This window comes from Pan paniscus, chromosome 19 (assembly GCF_029289425.2).
Source record: "Pan paniscus chromosome 19, NHGRI_mPanPan1-v2.0_pri, whole genome shotgun sequence".
NCBI lineage: Eukaryota > Metazoa > Chordata > Mammalia > Primates > Hominidae > Pan > Pan paniscus.
Window position 1 is genome coordinate 92,106,506 of NC_073268.2, and position 17,443 is coordinate 92,123,948.

The 17,443-nt window shown below is 51.1% G+C and overlaps 2 protein-coding genes across 3 annotated transcripts in view; one reads left to right on the top strand and one right to left on the bottom strand.

The window, feature by feature from the left end:
• SRP68 (signal recognition particle 68) overlaps positions 1 to 7,801 on the bottom strand; it is a 34,004-nt gene extending 26,203 nt beyond the window's left edge. Inside the window, exons 1-3 of the mRNA XM_003813256.5 lie at positions 7,378 to 7,801; positions 5,463 to 5,529; positions 2,335 to 2,448 (exon numbers count right to left, since the gene is read on the bottom strand). Coding sequence (XP_003813304.2) covers positions 2,335 to 2,448; positions 5,463 to 5,529; positions 7,378 to 7,717 — 521 coding nt within the window. The 5' untranslated portion in view covers positions 7,718 to 7,801. The remainder of the gene's footprint in view (positions 1 to 2,334; positions 2,449 to 5,462; positions 5,530 to 7,377) is intronic.
• On the top strand, positions 7,640 to 16,628 carry GALR2 (galanin receptor 2). 2 transcript variants are annotated; one of them, XM_055101557.2, is made up of 3 exons: positions 7,640 to 7,744; positions 12,192 to 13,735; positions 15,120 to 16,628. In XM_055101557.2, exons 2-3 carry the CDS (start codon positions 13,368 to 13,370, stop codon positions 15,913 to 15,915), a joined length of 1,164 nt encoding a protein of 387 aa, XP_054957532.2. In that variant the 5' UTR covers positions 7,640 to 7,744; positions 12,192 to 13,367; the 3' UTR covers positions 15,916 to 16,628. The 2 variants fall into 2 exon arrangements, with proteins under 2 accessions (XP_054957532.2, XP_054957531.2); XM_055101556.2 differs by lacking the exon at positions 7,640 to 7,744 and having other exon boundaries at positions 9,292 to 13,735.
• The last annotated feature ends 815 nt before the right edge of the window (positions 16,629 to 17,443 follow it).

Here is a 17,443-nt window from a genome sequence, read left to right on the forward strand (position 1 = left end):
AGCCCAGGACAGAATCCCAGTGCCACCGCTTACTAGCTGTGTGACTGTGGGCAAAGTACTAACCTTTCTGTGCACCGCTCTCCCATGTAGTAATACAAATAACACATTTAGACCAGAACCTGGCACTTACTAAGTGCTCAGTAAGGTCGTTAACTACTTTATTATTATACTGGTGAATCTTTCTTTACTGCCTTGATCAATCTGTCTTAAACTTCAGCTTAACCTTGTCTCTTCAGAGTAAAGGATCTTGCTATCATAAGATAGTCCAGGCTCGGTGTAGTGGCTCATGTCTGTAATCCCAGTACACTGGGAGGCTGAGGTGGGAGGATCACTTGAGGCCAGGAGTTTGAAACCAGCCTGGTCAGCACAGCGAGATCCCATCTTTACAAAAGAAAAAAAGAGAAAAGTTAGCTGGGCATGGTGGTATATGCCTATAGTCCCAGCTACTCAGGAGGGTGAGACAGGAGTTGTTCAAGGCTGCAGTAAGCTATGATCCCACTGCTACACTCCAGCCTGGGTGACAGTGAGACCCTGTCTCAAAAAAAAAAAAAAAAAAAAAAAAAAAAAGGGAGAGTCCAGATTTCTCCCAACTGGTTCTCATGAGATTTAATCACTACATCCTGCTGCATCCTATTATGGTCTCCAGGCTCTAGCTTTCTGCCTGTACACACCAAGCTCACAACCTTTTCACTGCCTGAGTAGCAGCTAACAAGTGTCCAGAGCTTTACAGTTCCTAGACTGCATGCACGGATACCAGGGCATGCTGCTTCCCCCAACACAGAATGTTCTTCACTCTCGCAAATCCTTCAAGGTCAAGCCTCCTCCGTGTGGGCTTACTGACTTCCCTGTCAAAAGCCTTCAAGCTCAAGTCTCCTTTCCAAGGCTTTAGAATGCTGAACAGTAAATGATATACAACATTGCACTTTTACTGTAGCATTCCCTGGTTTGCACTGACCAACATTTTCCAATAAGATGAAAGTCAATGAGGTTCAAGGACCATGCCTCCTCTCCTTCTATATCTAGTGTGTCACAACTACTCTGCTGATGTAGCACAAAGCAGCTCTAAACAATACCTATGTGAATGGGCGTGGCTGGGTTCCAATAAAACTTCATTTACACAAAAGGTGGCAGCAGCGTAATTTGGCCCGTAACTGTGAGGAAGACCCGGGGGCCTTGACTACATGTTGCCTGACAGACTAAAAATTCTTCAGCAAATGCCAAGCACTGGTGTATTCAGCACTGAAATACAGGACTCTTCTATAATAATTTACACACCAGCCGGGCGCAGTAGCTCACATCTGTAATCCCAGCACTTTGGAAGGCAAGAGGTGGGTGGATCACCTGAGGTCAGGAGTTCAAGACAAGCCTGGCCAACATGGTGAAACCCTGTCTCTACTAAAAATACAAAACTCAGCTGGGCGTGGTGTCACGTGCCTGTAATCCCAGCTACTCCGGAGGCTGAGGCAGGAGAAGCTTGAACCCGGGAGGCGGAAGTTGCAGTGAGGTGAGATCACACCACTGCACTCCAACCTGGGCAACAGAGTGAGACTCCGTCTCAAAAAAAAAAAAAAAAAAAAAAATTACACACCACTCAACCACTCAATTTCATTAAGATATATTGATATATGCATCTAGTTTCAGACATTGAAATTTATATTCTAGAAACCTTACCTAATAATCAATTAGATTCTAATCACTGACTTCAACATTTGCCATCCCAACAGGTTTTTTTTTTTTTTGGTTTTAAAAAGCAGAGTTTAATAGGCAAGAAGGGAGAAGGAAGAAGCTTCCCTGTACAGAGACAGAGGAAGGGGGGCTCCAAAGCTGAGATAGTGAATCTCACCCCCTCCTTTTTTTTTTTTTGAGATGGAGTGTCACTCTTGTTGCCCAGGCTGAAGTGCAATGGTGTGATCTTGGCTCACTGCAACCTCTGCCTCCCGGGTTCAAGTAATTCTTGTGCCTCAGCCTCCTGAGTAGCTGGGATTACAGGCGCCTGCCACCATGCCCAGCTAATTTTTATATTTTTAGTAGAGTAGGGGTTTTGCCATGTTGGCCAGGCTGGTCTTGAACTCCTGACCTCAGGTGATCCACCCGCCTTGGCCTCCCAACATGCTGGGATTATAGGCGTGAACCACTGCACCTGGCCCCAACACAGTTCTTGAACAACCTAATGTATCTCTTTGAGCCTCAGTTTCCTTGCCTTAGAACACAGAATAGTAAACAATGCCCATCCCACAGAGATAATTAAAAGGTTTGGCATGAAGTCTACCACGTCATTATTCAATAAATGTATTAGCAAGAAGTAATTTGCAACTAGCATGGAGCAGTCAATACCTATTATCGGTCAGAAGCTCTTCAGTCACTTTCTTCCCTGTGAATTTGTGTCTGTTCCCCATCTTGAAGTTGAGTGTTTTTCGAAGACGTCTTTGTCTACGGGAACAGTAGCCCCTGTAAGAAACCACAAACAAAACTCACTCAGCCAAGCTGAGAGTATTTTGAATAATAAATTCTGCAATAAGGCAAGGTCAAGGGTCAATGGTTTGGGGTATTATACTTATGGTTACTAGAATTATCACATATCAGCTTCCAAACATTTTTTTCTTTTCTTTGAGACAGAGTCTGGCTCTGTCACCCAGGCTGGAGTGCAGTGGTGTGATCTTGGCTCACTGCAGCCAGGCTCAGTCAATCCTCCCACCTCAGCCTCCTGGGTAGATGGGACCACAGAGGTGTACCACCACACATGGCTAATTTTTGTACTTTTTGCAGAGACAGGGTTTCACTATGTCACCCAGGCTGGTCTCGAAGTCCTTGGACTCCAGCAATCCGCCCACCCCAGCCTTCCAAAGTGCTGGGATTACAGGCATGAGCCACCATGCCCGGCCCTAAACATTTATTGAACAACTAAAACATGGAGGGCAATATGATCGGTATTATAGGAAACACAAAGAGATGGAGGACACAGTGCCCAAGTTCAAGGAACCCACATTAAAATTGAGGAGAATCATGCAGAGAAAATGGCAACCAAGAAAACAAGGCAAATGTCAAGTTGAAAGGACATGGGTAATCATTCTCTTGTTAGCACCTTCAGCTGCAGTGGACTGATGGCGGGGCCTAGAAAGAATGAGGGGCTGGGTGCAGTGGCTCACACCTGTAATCCCAGCACTTTGGGAGGCCTAGGTGGGCGGACCACTTGATGTCAAGAGTTCGAGACCAGCCTGCCGAACATGCAGAAACCCCCGTCTCTACTAAAAATACAAAATTAGCCAGTTGTGGTGGCACATGCCTGTAATCCCAGCCTACTCGGGAGGGTGAGGCAGGACATTCGCTTAAACTCAGGAGGTGGGGGTTGCGTTGAGCCAAGATTGCGCCATTGCACTTCAGCCTGGGCAACAACAGCAAAACTCCGTCTCAAAAAAAAAAAAAAATTAGCCAGGCATGGCGGGCGGGCGCCTATAATTCTAGCTACTCGGGAGGCTGAGGCAGAGAACTGCTTAAACCCGGGAGGTGGAGGTTGCAGTGAGCCGAGAACACGCCATTGCACTCCAGCCTAGGCAACAGAGCAAGACTGCGTCTGAAAAAAAAAAAAAAAAAAAAAGAAGAAGAAGAATGAGGAGGATTCTAATGAATGTAAAGAAAGCAGGGAAAGGGGCATCCTGAGGAAGACTAAGATGACACCAAACATATGGAGAAAGAACTGCAGGCAGGTCTGAAGAAAAGTGAGGAAGCCAATTAGGTTATTGCCAAGAAGCACTACAAATGTCACCTCTATGCCAAGCCTCCTCCTCTATGCTCATGTAGCTCTTTATTCTTCCTTCTATTACAGTGTGTGACATTATAATTATGTTCTCACATAGTTGTCCACTAATATAAATCCCTTTAGTGCAGGGAGAATTATTTTTTTGAGACAGAGTCTCACTATGTTGCTGTTGCCCAGGCTGGGCTCGAACTCCGGGGCTTAAGCAATTCTCGGGCCTCATCCTCCCAAAGTAACTGGCACTATGGCATGTGCCACCATTCCAGCTAGGATTTCAGTTTTAAATTTTCCACAATGCTTACCACAGTGTCTAATATGCAGATGTTCAATACATACATTTTGACTAAATTAGTTTAAAATATATATATAAATAAATAAATATATATATATATAATTGCACCAACCTTTAAGTCAAAGTAATACAGCACATAATTTACAATACAAAATGATATTTCAATACTACTTCAGGGGGCCGGGTGTGGTGGTTCACGCCTGTAATCCTAGCACTTTGGGAGGCTGAGGCAGGCAGATCACTTGAGGTCAGGAGTTCGAGACCAGCCTGGGCAACACGGTGAAACCCCATCTCTACTAAAAATACAAAAATTAGCCAGGCATGGTGGTGCATGCCTGTAGTCCCAGGTACTCGGGAGGCTGAGGCAGGAGAACTGCTTGAACCCGGAAGGTGGAGGTTGCAGTACACCGAGATCATGCCACTGCATTCCAGACTGGGTGACAGACCAAGACTCTGTCTCAAAAAAAAAGTAAATAAATAAAATGAAATAAAAATAAATAAATAGGCCAGGCACGTTGGCTCACACCCGTAATCCCAGTACTTTGGGAGGCTGAGGCAGGTGGATCACCTGAGGTCAGGAGTTCAAGACCAGCCTGGCCAACATGGTGAAACCTTGTCTCTACTAAAAATTAGCCGGGCATGGTGGCATGTGCCTTCAGTCCCAGCCACTCAGGAGGCAGAGGCAGAAGAATCACTTGAACCCGGGAGGCGGAGGTTGCAGTGAGCCGAGATCGCGCCACTATACTCCAGCCTGGGCAACAGAGTGAGACTCCGTATCAAAAATAAATAAAATAAATACTACTTCAGCATCTCAATCAAAGCTACCAGGGTATAGATTATTTAAAAGAAAAAAAAAAAAAAAGAAATAGGCCAGACACGGTGGCTCACGCCTGTAATTCCAACACTTTGGGAAGCTGAGGTGGGTGGATCACCTGAGGTCAGGAGTTTGAGACCAGCCTGGCCAACATGGCGAAACCCCATCTCTACTAAAAATACAAAAATTAGCCAGGCATGGTGGCACATGCCTATAATCCCAGGTACTCTGGAGGCAGAAGCAGGAGAATCACCTGAACCCAGCACTGGGAGCACTCTGCACTCCAGCCTGGGTGACAGAGTGAGACTCCATCTCAAAAGAAAAAAAAAAAAACAGCTACTCAGGAGGCTGAGGCAGGAGAATCGCTGGAACCCAGGAGGTGGAGGTTGCAGTGAGCCAACATTGCGCCACTGCACTCCAGCCTGGCGACAGAGCGAGACTCCGTCTCAAAAAAAAAAAAAAAAAAAAACAAAGCAAACAAACAAACAAAAAATGCTCTAGACTTTCTAGTATATTTGCTGATATAGCAGAGTAAACAGGATATTAACAAAAGCAAAGCAAGTCCCACAATGATTTCCAAACATCTTGTATGTGATACTAACCTGTACCTCTGAAAATCTCCATGCCGTAAACCATGCTGCTGCTGGGATTCCTTAATAATCTGAAGAACTAGAGTCGAGATTAAGGAAAATCTTACGATGGCAAGAATCCAAACAAATCAAAACCTGTACCATCAGTCTCTATCTGTGTCAAACCACAACACATTAAACATTTGTGAAATATAGCCAGGTACGGTGGCTCATGCCTGTAATCCCAGCACTTTGGGAGGCCGAGGCGGGTGTATCACCTGAGGTCAGGAGTTCAAGACCAGTCTGGCCAGCATGGTGAAACCCCGTCTCTACTAAAAACACAAAAAATTAGCCAGGCGCAATGGCTAGCACCTGTAATCCCAGCTACTCGGGAGGCTGAGGCAGGAGAATCGCTTGAACTTGGAAGGCAGAGGTTGCAATGAGCCAAGACAGCGCCACTGCACTCCAGCCTAGATGAGAGTGAGATTCAGTCACACATGCACACGCGCACACATACACACACACATTTATGAAATATTTAGTACACTGGTGAGATCTTTTGTAACCATTTTCAATATCTATCTTGTCACAGGACAGGGCTAACCTACAGGAAAACTGCCTGAACTGTTACTACTTGCAAACTGAAAAAGGAGGGCACTACTGGCCACTGGAAACTGCCAAAACCCAGTTTAAATTAAGCTGATGGATTCTAAATGCTGACTATAATTGGGGTGCTTCACACCAATTAACACCTAGACCCCACATTTTATTCATTCAGATTCAGGTTATAAATGACATGTACTAAGCCTCCATTTGCATAATCTCCAACACCTGCCAAATCTAACTTTCCTTAACAGCTGTGATGCTTAGAGAGTCTATGATTAGCACATGTCAACCAAGCTAGGCTACAGTTTGCATAAAAGTATTAAGGTTTTTCTTTTAAAAGAAGAATGTCCAAATTCTCCTTTTAATAATCTTAAAATATTTAAGATTATGTACTAAACTTTAGAAAGTCGAATGACCTTCATCTATATAGGTATAGTTTTAATGTTTCCTCAACACTTCTCTAGAGACATATTTTAAAATAGTGAACGCTAAAAGGACTCTTTAAATTACTAAAAAGGGACAAAGAGATATAAAGGTCTCAGTAAAATCAGGGCTTGCTAACGTCTACTTGGAACTATTACCAGTAATTCAAAATATTTAACTCCAAACCCCTGAGAACTTTAAGCACATTAAGATGTCAAGTTGAATGTGTTATTTCAGAAACTCGCCTACATTTTCTCCATTTGTTATTCATTTCAAAAGGTCACAAACTAGTACCACAAGCACTTGGTTGAGATACACACTGATGGAAACTAGAAACCGATTCCTCCAGCTTATATGAATGACTGTCAGCAAGATAAAATGCCTACAGACCGATCAGAAAAAAATGACACAATCGATATTAACTACGGTAACTTACAATCAAAATGGGCAACAAGCTTTTCCTGAGTCAATCTTTACCTCCACTTTCAAAGTATCAAGCTGTAGGTTTTACTACTCAGTCTACGACGACTGTCAGACAAGAGTATTAAGCCAAATGTCAAGACTGCAGTTTCCTCTCCCCAGTTCAGTGGCTCAAGGTGCCAAAGCAAGGTGCTCAAGGTGTCACTTGGTCACAAGCCCTCCAACTGGACAACTGCGGGGCACCAGGGGAAACCCGCCTGATATCCCAGTGCCACTGGAAGAAACGGACCTAGCCAGGACGGCGAGGGGGACACGAGGAAAGACTAGTTGAGAGACAGACCCCCCCCCGGAATTCTGAGCACCAAAAGGTAAGGGCGAGAGAAACTGCAACCCTCGGCCTCTCCTGCCAGGACTTGTCGGGACCCGCCGCCTCTCCCGCCCCCAGCCCTCCAGTTCGACACGTAATCATTGCGAGTTAGGCCCGATTACTCTAGGATACTCTCCAAACTCAGGCTATCCCCAAATTCTTTGTTTGCCTTCGATCCGGCCGAAGGGCGTTCGTTTTCTTTATTTTCTTCCCCTCCGGCACCACGTCCACCGCCGCTACCGCCGCCGCCACTGCCGCCGCCGCCGCCGCCGCCTGGGACCTGCTTCTCAGCAGCCATCTTGCCCCTGCGCCGCAGAGCAAGACGGGATAGGGGAGGCGGGACGACCTGGGCGGGTGAGAGCTGGACCTGCCTGGCCGGGCTGATGGGATAGCGGCGGACTCCGCCGCCGTCGGCCCTTGCTGCAGCAGGGCGCCATGTGCTGGAGCGCGCCTGCGCGAGGGATCCTGTCATCTCGGGTCCGGAATTGTGGCTGGCTAGGTGGGGACTTGAGGCCGCAGTGAGACCGTGGCTGCTGAGATCTCAGGGGCAGTCCCACCTCCCACCCACTAAGGGCGGAGAACCGGAGGTGGACCCCAGGTCCTGCATCCTGGACTGGGGATCTGGTTCACGTCCTGCCCAGCAGAAGGCAGGAGACCAAAGATACTGGATTTCGGGGTGTCTGCATCCCCAGGGACTCAAGAGATGGGGTCCTCCCTACCGGAACGGGACACCCCCGTCCGTAAGGGACCCGCCTCTGCCTGCCCTTTCCTCTGAGGCTGGCCGTAAGAAAGCTAAGCCGGAGGAAGCGCTGCCCAGTCAGCAGACGGTGTCCTAACGGGGGGACTTTCTCAGACCGCTTGGGGCCGTGGACCACTGCACTTTGGGGCCGTCAGTCCAAAGAGGGAGAAGTGTTGAGACATGGGAAAATATGAATTTTTGCTTTGCACCTTCTAGAGTCTGAGACCTGGGATTCCAATCCCCGCTCCGTCATTAGCGGCAGGGACATGTTGGGCATGTAACTTAATCTCCCTGTAAATCTGTTCCTTCATCTATGAAATGGGGATAACCAATTTAAGTGGTTGTTAGGAAGATTAAATGACGGATTTTTTTTTTTTTTTTTTTTTTTTTAGATAGAGTTTCGCTCTTGTTGCCCAGGCTGGAGTGCAATGGTGTGATCTCGGCTCACTGCAACCTCTGCCTCCTGGGTTCAAGCCATTCTCCTGCCTCAGCCTCCCGAGTAGCTGGGATTACAGGCGCCTGCCACCACGTCCCGCTAATTTTTGTATTTTTAGTGGAGACGGAGTTTCACCATGTTGGCCAGGCTGGTCTCGAACGCCTGACCTCAGGTGATCCACCTGCCTCGGCCTCCCAAAGTGCTGGGATTACAGGCGTGAGCCACCGCTCCCGGCCTCAGAGGTCAGGCGTTCCAGACCAGCCTGGCCAACATGGTGAAACCCCGTCTCTACCAAAAATACAAAAATTAGCTGGGTGTGCTGGCGGGCGCCAGTAATCCCAGCTACTCGGGAGGCTGAGCGCTTAAAACTCAGGAGGTGGAGGTTGCAGTGGGCGGAGATCGGGCCACTGCACTCCAGCCTGGGTGAGGGATTGAGACTGTCTCAAAAAAAAAAAAAAAAAAAGTAAGTGTCTGGCCAGGTGTGATGGATCACACCTGTAATCACAGCACTTTGGGAGGCCAGGCTGAAGATTGCTTGAGGCCAGGAGTTCAAGACCAGCCTGGGCAACATAGTGAGACCCCTGTCTCCGCGCACACACACACACACACACACACACAAATAAAATTAGCCAGGAGTGGTGGCACCCACCTGTAGTCCCGGTGACTTGAGAGACTGAGATAGAAGGATTGCTTGAGCCTAGGAGTTTGAGGTTACAGTGAGTTATGATCATGCCACTGCACTCCAGGCTGGGTGACAGAACAAGACCCTATCTCTAAAAATAAGTAAATAAATTTTTTTAAAAAGTAAGTGTCCCAAATGTTCATTGATAAGTGAATGGAAAAATAGAATGTGGTATAATGATACAATGGAATATTATTTGACCATAAAAAGGAGTGAAGTGGCCAGGCGTGGTGGCTCATGCCTGTTATCCCAGCATTTTGGGAGGCCGAGGCAGGTGGATCATCTGAGGTCGGGAGTTCAAAACCAGCCTGACCAACATGGAGAAAACCCATCCCTACTAAAAATACAAAATTAGCTGAGTGTGGTGCGCATGCCTGTAATCCCAGCTACTCAGGAGGCTGAGGCAGAAGACTTACTTAAACCCGGGAGGCAGTGGTTGTGGTGAGCCGAGATCGTGCCATTGCACTACAGCCTGGGCAACAACAGTGAAACTCCATCTCAAAAAAAAAAAAAAGGAGTGAAGTACTGATTATGCTACAATGTGGATGAACTTTGAAAAACATCATGCTAAATGAAAGAAGCCACACACAAAAGGCCACATATTGTATGATTTTGTTTATATGCAATGTTAAGTATAGGCAAATCTCTAGAGTCAAAAAGTAGATCGGTGGTTGTCTGGGCCTGTGGAGATGGGGTGGGGATGGAGATGGGAGATTGGAGACTAAGGGCTAATGGGTATGAGTTTCTTTTGGTGGGGAAGAAAATGTTCTATAAGTGATTGTGGCAACTGTCACACAACTCTGTGAATATACTAAAAGCCAAATGAACACTTTAAATGGGCAAATGGTATGATATGTGAATTCTATTTCTATTTTTCTTTTCTTTTTTCTTTTTTATTTTTTTTGAGATGGAGTCTCACTCTGTCGCCCAGGCTGGAGTGCAGTGGTGCAGTCATGGCTCACTGCAGCCTCCACCTCCCAAGTTCAAGCGATTCTTCTGTCTCAGCCTCCCAAGTAGGTGGGACTACAGGTGCATGCCACCACGCTTGGCTAATTTTTTTTTTTTTGTATTTTTTAGTAGAGACGGGGTTTCACCATATTGGCCAGGCTGGTCTCGAACTCCTGACCTCGTGATCCACCTGCCTCGGCCTCCCAAAGTGCTGGGATTACAGGTGTGAGCCACTGCACCCAGCCATGACATGTGAATTATATTTCGACAAAGCTGTTACCCAAAAAAAGTGGGATTATGTTAGTCCTCTAGTCAAAACCATGCACTGCCACCTCATTTTATGGAGACTACATGCCACAATCCTTAGATTGGGGGAGAAAATATCCCTACACGCTATGTGTCTCATGTCTCCTACCAATCCCCTTGCTGGTTCAGCTCAGGTCATACCATCTTCCCTGCCTCAGGAACACAGGCACGCTCCTACCTTATGGCCTTTGCACTGGCTGTGGTCTCTCTCTCTGAAATGCTTTTCTGGCCAGGCACGGTGGCTCATGTCTGTAATCCCAGCACTTTGGGAGGCTGAAGTGGGAGGATCGCTTGAGCCCAGGAGTTCAAGACCAGCATGGGGAACACAGGGAGACTCCATCTCTAACAAAAGAAAAGAGGCTGAGCACAGTGGCTCACGCCTGTAATCCCAGCACTTTGGGAGGATAAGGCAGGCGGGTCACCTGAGGTCAGGAGTTTGAGACAGCCTGGCCAATATGGTGAAACCCCATCTCTACTAAAAATACAAAAAATTAGCTGGGTGTGGTGGTGCATGCCTGTAGTCCCAGGTACTCAGGAGGCTGAGGCAGAAGAATTGCTTGAGCCCTAAAGACGGAGGTTGCAGTGAGCTAAGATCGCACCACTGCACTCCAACCTGGGTGATAGAGTAAGACTCCATCTCAAAAAAAATAAAAAAGAAAAGAAAGAAAAGAAATGCTCTTCCCCTACATATTCGCTTTGCTAGCCCATCACCTCCTTCAAGTCTTTGCTCAAATGTCAACTTAATGAGGTCTGCCTGACCATCCTGCTTTAAAGTGTACGATCACCACCACCCTGGTACTCCCAAATCCCCTTACTCTAAACTACTTTTCCCACAAGTACTTATCAACTTGCAATAGCTTAATACGTTATGTTTATTGTATGTCTCTGTTGCTAGAAAGTTCACAGAGGACCTTGATCTTTGTAGAGCTCACTGGTATAGTATATCCTAAGGACACAGAACAGTGCCTAGTAAGGAGCAGCTGCTTAATAAATATTTGTTGAATAAATAAATGGTAAGCATCTCATAAACACAAACTGTTATCATCTTCCTGTTCAATGAGTAGGCAGGCAGGGCAGGGGTGTGAATAAGCTTTCCTTACCAAGAGGAGGGGGTAGCTGGGCTCCTGAGAGGCCTTTTTCTTGGGGGAAAAAAGAGGAAAAAGAATATTCTTGACACTGGGCCCTAGGGACCAGGACAGGGGAAGGTGAGGCAGAACCTGCAGAGACAGAAGGTGGTGATTTTCAGACCCAGCGGACTGCGAGGCTTAAGTTCTACTTAAATAGTAATGATTCATTGTCCCAAATGCTTGATGCAGAAGCAAATGTTTAAGTTTTATTGCAACCTAAACACCATCCAGGGAAATGCTGCTTGTGCGTGGAACTCTACTATCTTTTTTGTTTTGTTTTGTTTTGTTTTGTTTTGTTTTGTTTTTTTGAGATGGAGTCTCACTCTGTCGCCCAGGCTGGAGTGCAGTGGTGCGGTCTCGGCTCGCTGCAAGCTCCGCCTCCCAGGTTCACGCCATTCTCCTGCCTCAGCCTCCCAGGTAGCTGGGACTACAGGCGTCCACCACTACGCCCGGCTAATTTTTTGTATTTTTAGTAGAGACGGGGTTTCACCGTGTTAGTCAGGATGGTCTCGATCTCCTGACCTCGTGATCCGCCCGCCTCGGCCTCCCAAAGCGCTGGGATTACAGGCGTGAACCACCGCGCCCGGCCCTGAACTCTATTTTGAATTTCCTCAAGGTATACGGAATAAGGTCAGGAGAAAAAGAATAAGGATCTGATGCATTCAGATTTAACTAACTCTCCCATACATCTCATTCCTTTCTCAGCAGATCCCTCTTAGAAGGAAGTGTTACCATTTCCTTGTTACAGCTGAGGAAACTGAGGCATGGAGCCAAAGACAGAGCCTGACACAATAGATGCTCAGTATATTGGATTGAATCGGAGGGAAAACGTTCAATGGGTAAGAGAAGGGAAAAAGGTGGCCGGGCTCGGTGGCTTACGCCTGTAATCCCAGCACTTTGGGAGGCCGAGGTGGGCGGATCACTTGAGGTCAGGAGTTTGAGACCAGCTTGGCCAACATGGTGAAACCCCATTTCTACTAAAAATACGAAAATAAGCCAGGCGTGGTGGTGGGCGCCCGTCATCCCAGCTACTCGGGAGGCTGAGGCAGGAGGATCGCTTGAACCCGGGAGGCGGAGGTTGCAGTGATCCGATATCATGCCACTACACTCCAGCCTGGGCGACAGAGTGAGACTCTGTCTCAACAAATACAAATACAAAAAACTAGCCAGACGTTGTGGCGGACGCCTGTAGTCCCAGCCCCTCAGAAGGCCGAGGCAGGAGAACCGTTTGAACCTGGGAGACGGAGGTTGCAGTGAGCCGAGATCGCGCCACTGCACTCTAGCCTGGGCGAAAGAGCCAGACTCCGGGGCCCCTCATCCGCCTCCGCCCCGTGTTTCCTCCCCCCGATCTCCCAGGGGTCCTCTTTTGAGGGCACCCCAGCCCCTCGACGGTCCCGGGATATCCTGCACGCCTGCCAGGCTGCAGGGAAGCGCCGAGGCGCGCGGAGTGCGAGGTCCGTGCTCCCTGCGGCGCGGCGCGGCGCACACGCAGGGTCCGGGGTCGACCCCTCCACCGCTCCGGCGTCTGCCGGGGAAGTCAGTCCGCCTGGTCAGCCCAGAACCCCCGACTGCGGGGGCTGGAGCTTGGAAGCAGGTACAAGCGCCACTCTCCGCCCGCGCCGTGGAATGCGCGCCGGGACCACTCCGCAGCCCTTCCCCCAGCGCCGCCGGCCGCTGCCGGGGACAACCTCGCCCTCCTGTCTCTTGCTCCTCCTCCTGACCCCAGCGCACCCCCATCCCCGCCCCAGATGCGGCAAGGCTCCCTCCGCCTTCAGCCCGGCAGAGTCGCACTAGGAGTTGCAGCGGCCGCAGCCCCGGGAGCTTCCCGCTCGCGGAGACCCAGACGGCTGCAGGAGCCCGGGCAGCCTCGGGGTCGGCGGCACCATGAACGTCTCGGGCTGCCCAGGGGCCGGGAACGCGAGCCAGGCGGGCGGCGGGGGAGGCTGGCACCCCGAGGCGGTCATCGTGCCCCTGCTCTTCGCGCTCATCTTCCTCGTGGGCATCGTGGGCAACACGCTGGTGCTGGCGGTGCTGCTGCGCGGCGGCCAGGCGGTCAGCACCACCAACCTGTTCATCCTTAACCTGGGCGTGGCCGACCTGTGTTTCATCCTGTGCTGCGTGCCCTTCCAGGCCACCATCTACACCCTGGACGGCTGGGTGTTCGGCTCGCTGCTGTGCAAGGCGGTGCACTTCTTCATCTTCCTCACCATGCACGCCAGCAGCTTCACGCTGGCCGCCGTCTCCCTGGACAGGTGAGCCAGCGCCTTGGCCTCCCTGGGAGATGGGCATCCACGCGGGGGATGGAGCGGGAGGCGGGACTGGGGATCAAGAAGGGACGCGCAGAGTGGGACAGGACACTAAGAAGGCAGTGGAAGACAAGCGGGCGCGGAGGAGGAAAAAGAGGAATAAGAATGGGGGACCGTGGTGTCCCTCGGTTAGATGAGTCCTGGGGCCTGGAAGCCTGGAGAATGTGGCTCTCCAGCGCCGCCCGTGCCTGACAACGCGCAGCGTTTCCCAGTACGACGCGTTTGTGCGCGTTCATCTCGCTTGAGCTTAATGCCCCCCGTGAGGGTGGGATAGGACAAAGTGCCCAATATACAGAAGAGTTGAGTTCCTAAGTAACTCGCTCAGAGTCGCCAGCCAGGGATCGGGTGCGTGAAGTGACCGTCTGTCTCCTGCAGCCAACTTCAGGCGCCTCCACTGCGCTCGCCTCCAAGCCACGGTTTGGTTGGTTGGTGCAGCTGGCTCAGGTCCAGGCTGTGGATCTTGGGTCCTTTGCAAGGATCCACTCCGGAGTCCCAGCGAGCGTGCCTAAAGGTCCCTAGCTCAGTCCCAGCCCACTCTGCCTCTCGCCTCCAAACAAAACAAAACAAAATAAAATCCAAAACAAGTCGGGGCCGGGAGAGGAGCGTGCCCTGGGGTTCTTCCTCCCCAGCCAGAGGAGAGCGAGAGAGGCACATGCGGGAGAGCGCGGGACTCAGGTGGAGCTTGAAAGGACACTGGGATGGTTCCTGGGGAGGAAATCCGGGTATTTCCCCTCTCCATCCTCTGGAAAAACAGAGAGGCGAGGCCAGACTGCCCCCACACCTCCTGTAGCCACTGAGCGCGAAGTGCGTTGGTTCCGAGCGCGCTGGTGGGATCCACAAAGCTCGCATTCTCTCAGGAATCCCCTGAGAAATTAACTGTCCCTTGCCCAACATGTCTTCTCCAGGCTGTCTGCTAGAGCCTCAGGCGCCTCCGCCCTCCCTCCCGCGGCACCGTCACCAGTGGGTAGTCACAGCCTCCCGGAGCCCATAGCCGGTTCTCCAACCTTTAGTCTTCAGTGGCTTTGGGGTGCCCTCTCAGTGGAGACTGTGGTTGCAGTCTCCGGGGGCAGCGGGAGAATGGCTTGAAGGCACACCTTTCCTGCTGCCGGGCCCGCCCCATTTCCAGGCTCCGCTGAGTGTCTGGGACACGCTGGGAGGCCCCCACCTCCGCCCTCACGCCGAGCCTCACCCCCACCTCCTCTGTGTGCGGTGTAACCATGCGCTAAGGACCTTCCTCGAGAGCAGCCTTGGGACCGAGGTGCAGGGGTCGCGGCCCTCCAGCATGAATGCGCCCGCTCAGCCGACGTCTCCCTTCCCGGTCTGACCGCAGGTATCTGGCCATCCGCTACCCGCTGCACTCCCGCGAGCTGCGCACGCCTCGAAACGCGCTGGCAGCCATCGGGCTCATCTGGGGGCTGTCGCTGCTCTTCTCCGGGCCCTACCTGAGCTACTACCGCCAGTCGCAGCTGGCCAACCTGACCGTGTGCCATCCCGCGTGGAGCGCCCCTCGCCGCCGCGCCATGGACATCTGCACCTTCGTCTTCAGCTACCTGCTTCCTGTGCTGGTTCTCGGCCTGACCTACGCGCGCACCTTGCGCTACCTCTGGCGCGCCGTCGACCCGGTGGCCGCGGGCTCGGGTGCCAGGCGCGCCAAGCGCAAGGTGACACGCATGATCCTCATCGTGGCCGCGCTCTTCTGCCTCTGCTGGATGCCCCACCACGCGCTCATCCTCTGCGTGTGGTTCGGCCATTTCCCGCTCACGCGCGCCACTTATGCGCTTCGCATCCTCTCGCACCTGGTCTCCTACGCCAACTCCTGCGTCAACCCCATCGTTTACGCGCTGGTCTCCAAGCACTTCCGCAAAGGCTTCCGCACGATCTGCGCGGGCCTGCTGGGCCGTGCCCCAGGCCGAGCCTCGGGCCGTGTGTGCGCTGCCGCGCGGGGCACCCACAGTGGCAGCGTGCTGGAGCGCGAGTCCAGCGACCTGTTGCACATGAGCGAGGCGGCGGGGGCCCTTCGTCCCTGCCCTGGCGCTTCCCAGCCATGCACCCTCGAGCCCTGTCCTGGCCCGTCCTGGCAGGGCCCAAAGGCAGGCGACAGCATCCTGACGGTTGATGTGGCCTGAAAGCACTTAGCGGGCGCGCTCGGATGTCACAGAGTTGGAGTCATTGTTGGGGGACCGTGGGGAGAGCTTTGCCTGTTAATAAAACGCACAAACCATTTCACACACAGTGACAGCGCTGTTTCGCGTTTCTCATTGTCTTGAGACTCTGGGAAGAAGCCTCTGGGGCTTCACAGAGGGGCTCCCTAGGGGTAAGTGCAGGACCCTTTGCAGAGCTACCAGGAAAGAGGGCTGACCACACCTCAGGCAGCCGGGTTACAATCCGCATAAAAATCTGAGTCTGGGGAGCGTGCGACAGAGGCAGGCAGATTGTTTAAGGCGTTCGATAAAGTCGGTTGATGACAGACACAGATGTGTGTTCCCAGCCGCATTTGTGCTCTGGTGTGTGACAGGTCTGTCCTTGCCTGCTTTCAGCTCCCAGGGCCCCTTTGAGTCTGGGCAGCCCAGTCAGTCCCCGTCCATTTTTGGCCTTAGCTTTTCCTTCCCTGGCTACATCTGGGCCAGGATCGTCTCCAGCGGCTGTTTCACTCCGGGCGGGGGCCAGGAAAGTCTTTCCCTGGCAGGTTGGGCTCCAGGTGCACAGCACTGCTGGGCTGGCGCAAGCTGAGAATCCACTTCAGGACAAGAATGTCCCAGGGCTTTGCTCATGAGTTGGCCTTTACCTGTTGTCAGGTAGAACTCCCTTCCCAGAGGTTTTTTTTGCTTCTGGTTTTTTTTTTTTTTTTTTTTTTTTTTGGTTGTTGTTGTTTGTTTTTCTTTTGAGACGGAGTTTTGCTCTTGTTGCCCAGGCTGGAATGCAATGGCACAATCTTGGCTCACCGCAACCTCTGCCTCCCAGGTTCAAGTGATTCTCCTGCCTCAGCCTCCTGAGTAGCTGAGCTTACAGGCGTCGACCACCATGGACGCTAATACGGCTAATTTCTGTATTTTTAGTAGATACGGGGTTTCACCATATTGGCCAGGCTGGTCTCAAACTCCTGACCTCAGCTTCCCAAAGTGCTGGGATTACCAGAGTTCTTTTGTTCTTTTTGTTGTTGTTGTTGGGGGGAAGTGGGGTGGAAGGCAGAGTCTCGCTCTGTCGCTCAGACTGGAGTGCAGTGTTGCAATCTTGGCTCACTGCAACCTCCACTTCCTGGGCTCAAGTGATCCAGCTTCAGCCTCCTGAGTAGCTGGGACTACAGGTGCATGCCACCACGCCCAGCTAACTCTTGTGTTTTTGATAGAGACAGAGTCTCCCTATGTTACTCTGGTCTCAAACCCCTGGGCTCAAGCAGTCTGCCCTCCTTGGTCTCCCAAAGTGCTGAGATTACAGGCATGAGCCACCACGTCCAGGGTTCTTGAGCCAAGGCTCTTTACACAAAATCACTTCAGTGTTTAAGGAGAGCAAGGGGACTCTCAAGGCTGTCCCCATCTCACATCGTTAAGCACAGAACACTCTGCCCAAAGGTTTGGGTCTTAGGTAGACTGGTGTCAGCCACCGAAATGCAGGGGACACTCGTGGGCCCTGATTGGAAGTACAAAGTCGGTGAGA

Bases quoted from the DNA above. Each gene is read 5' to 3' on its own strand.
- GALR2 (XM_055101557.2), top strand. From the start codon at position 13,368: ATGAACGTCTCGGGCTGCCCAGGGGCCGGGAACGCGAGCCAGGCGGGC. The intron at 13,736-15,119 runs GTGAGCCAGCGC...GTCTGACCGCAG, and splicing joins GCCGCCGTCTCCCTGGACAG to GTATCTGGCCATCCGCTACC.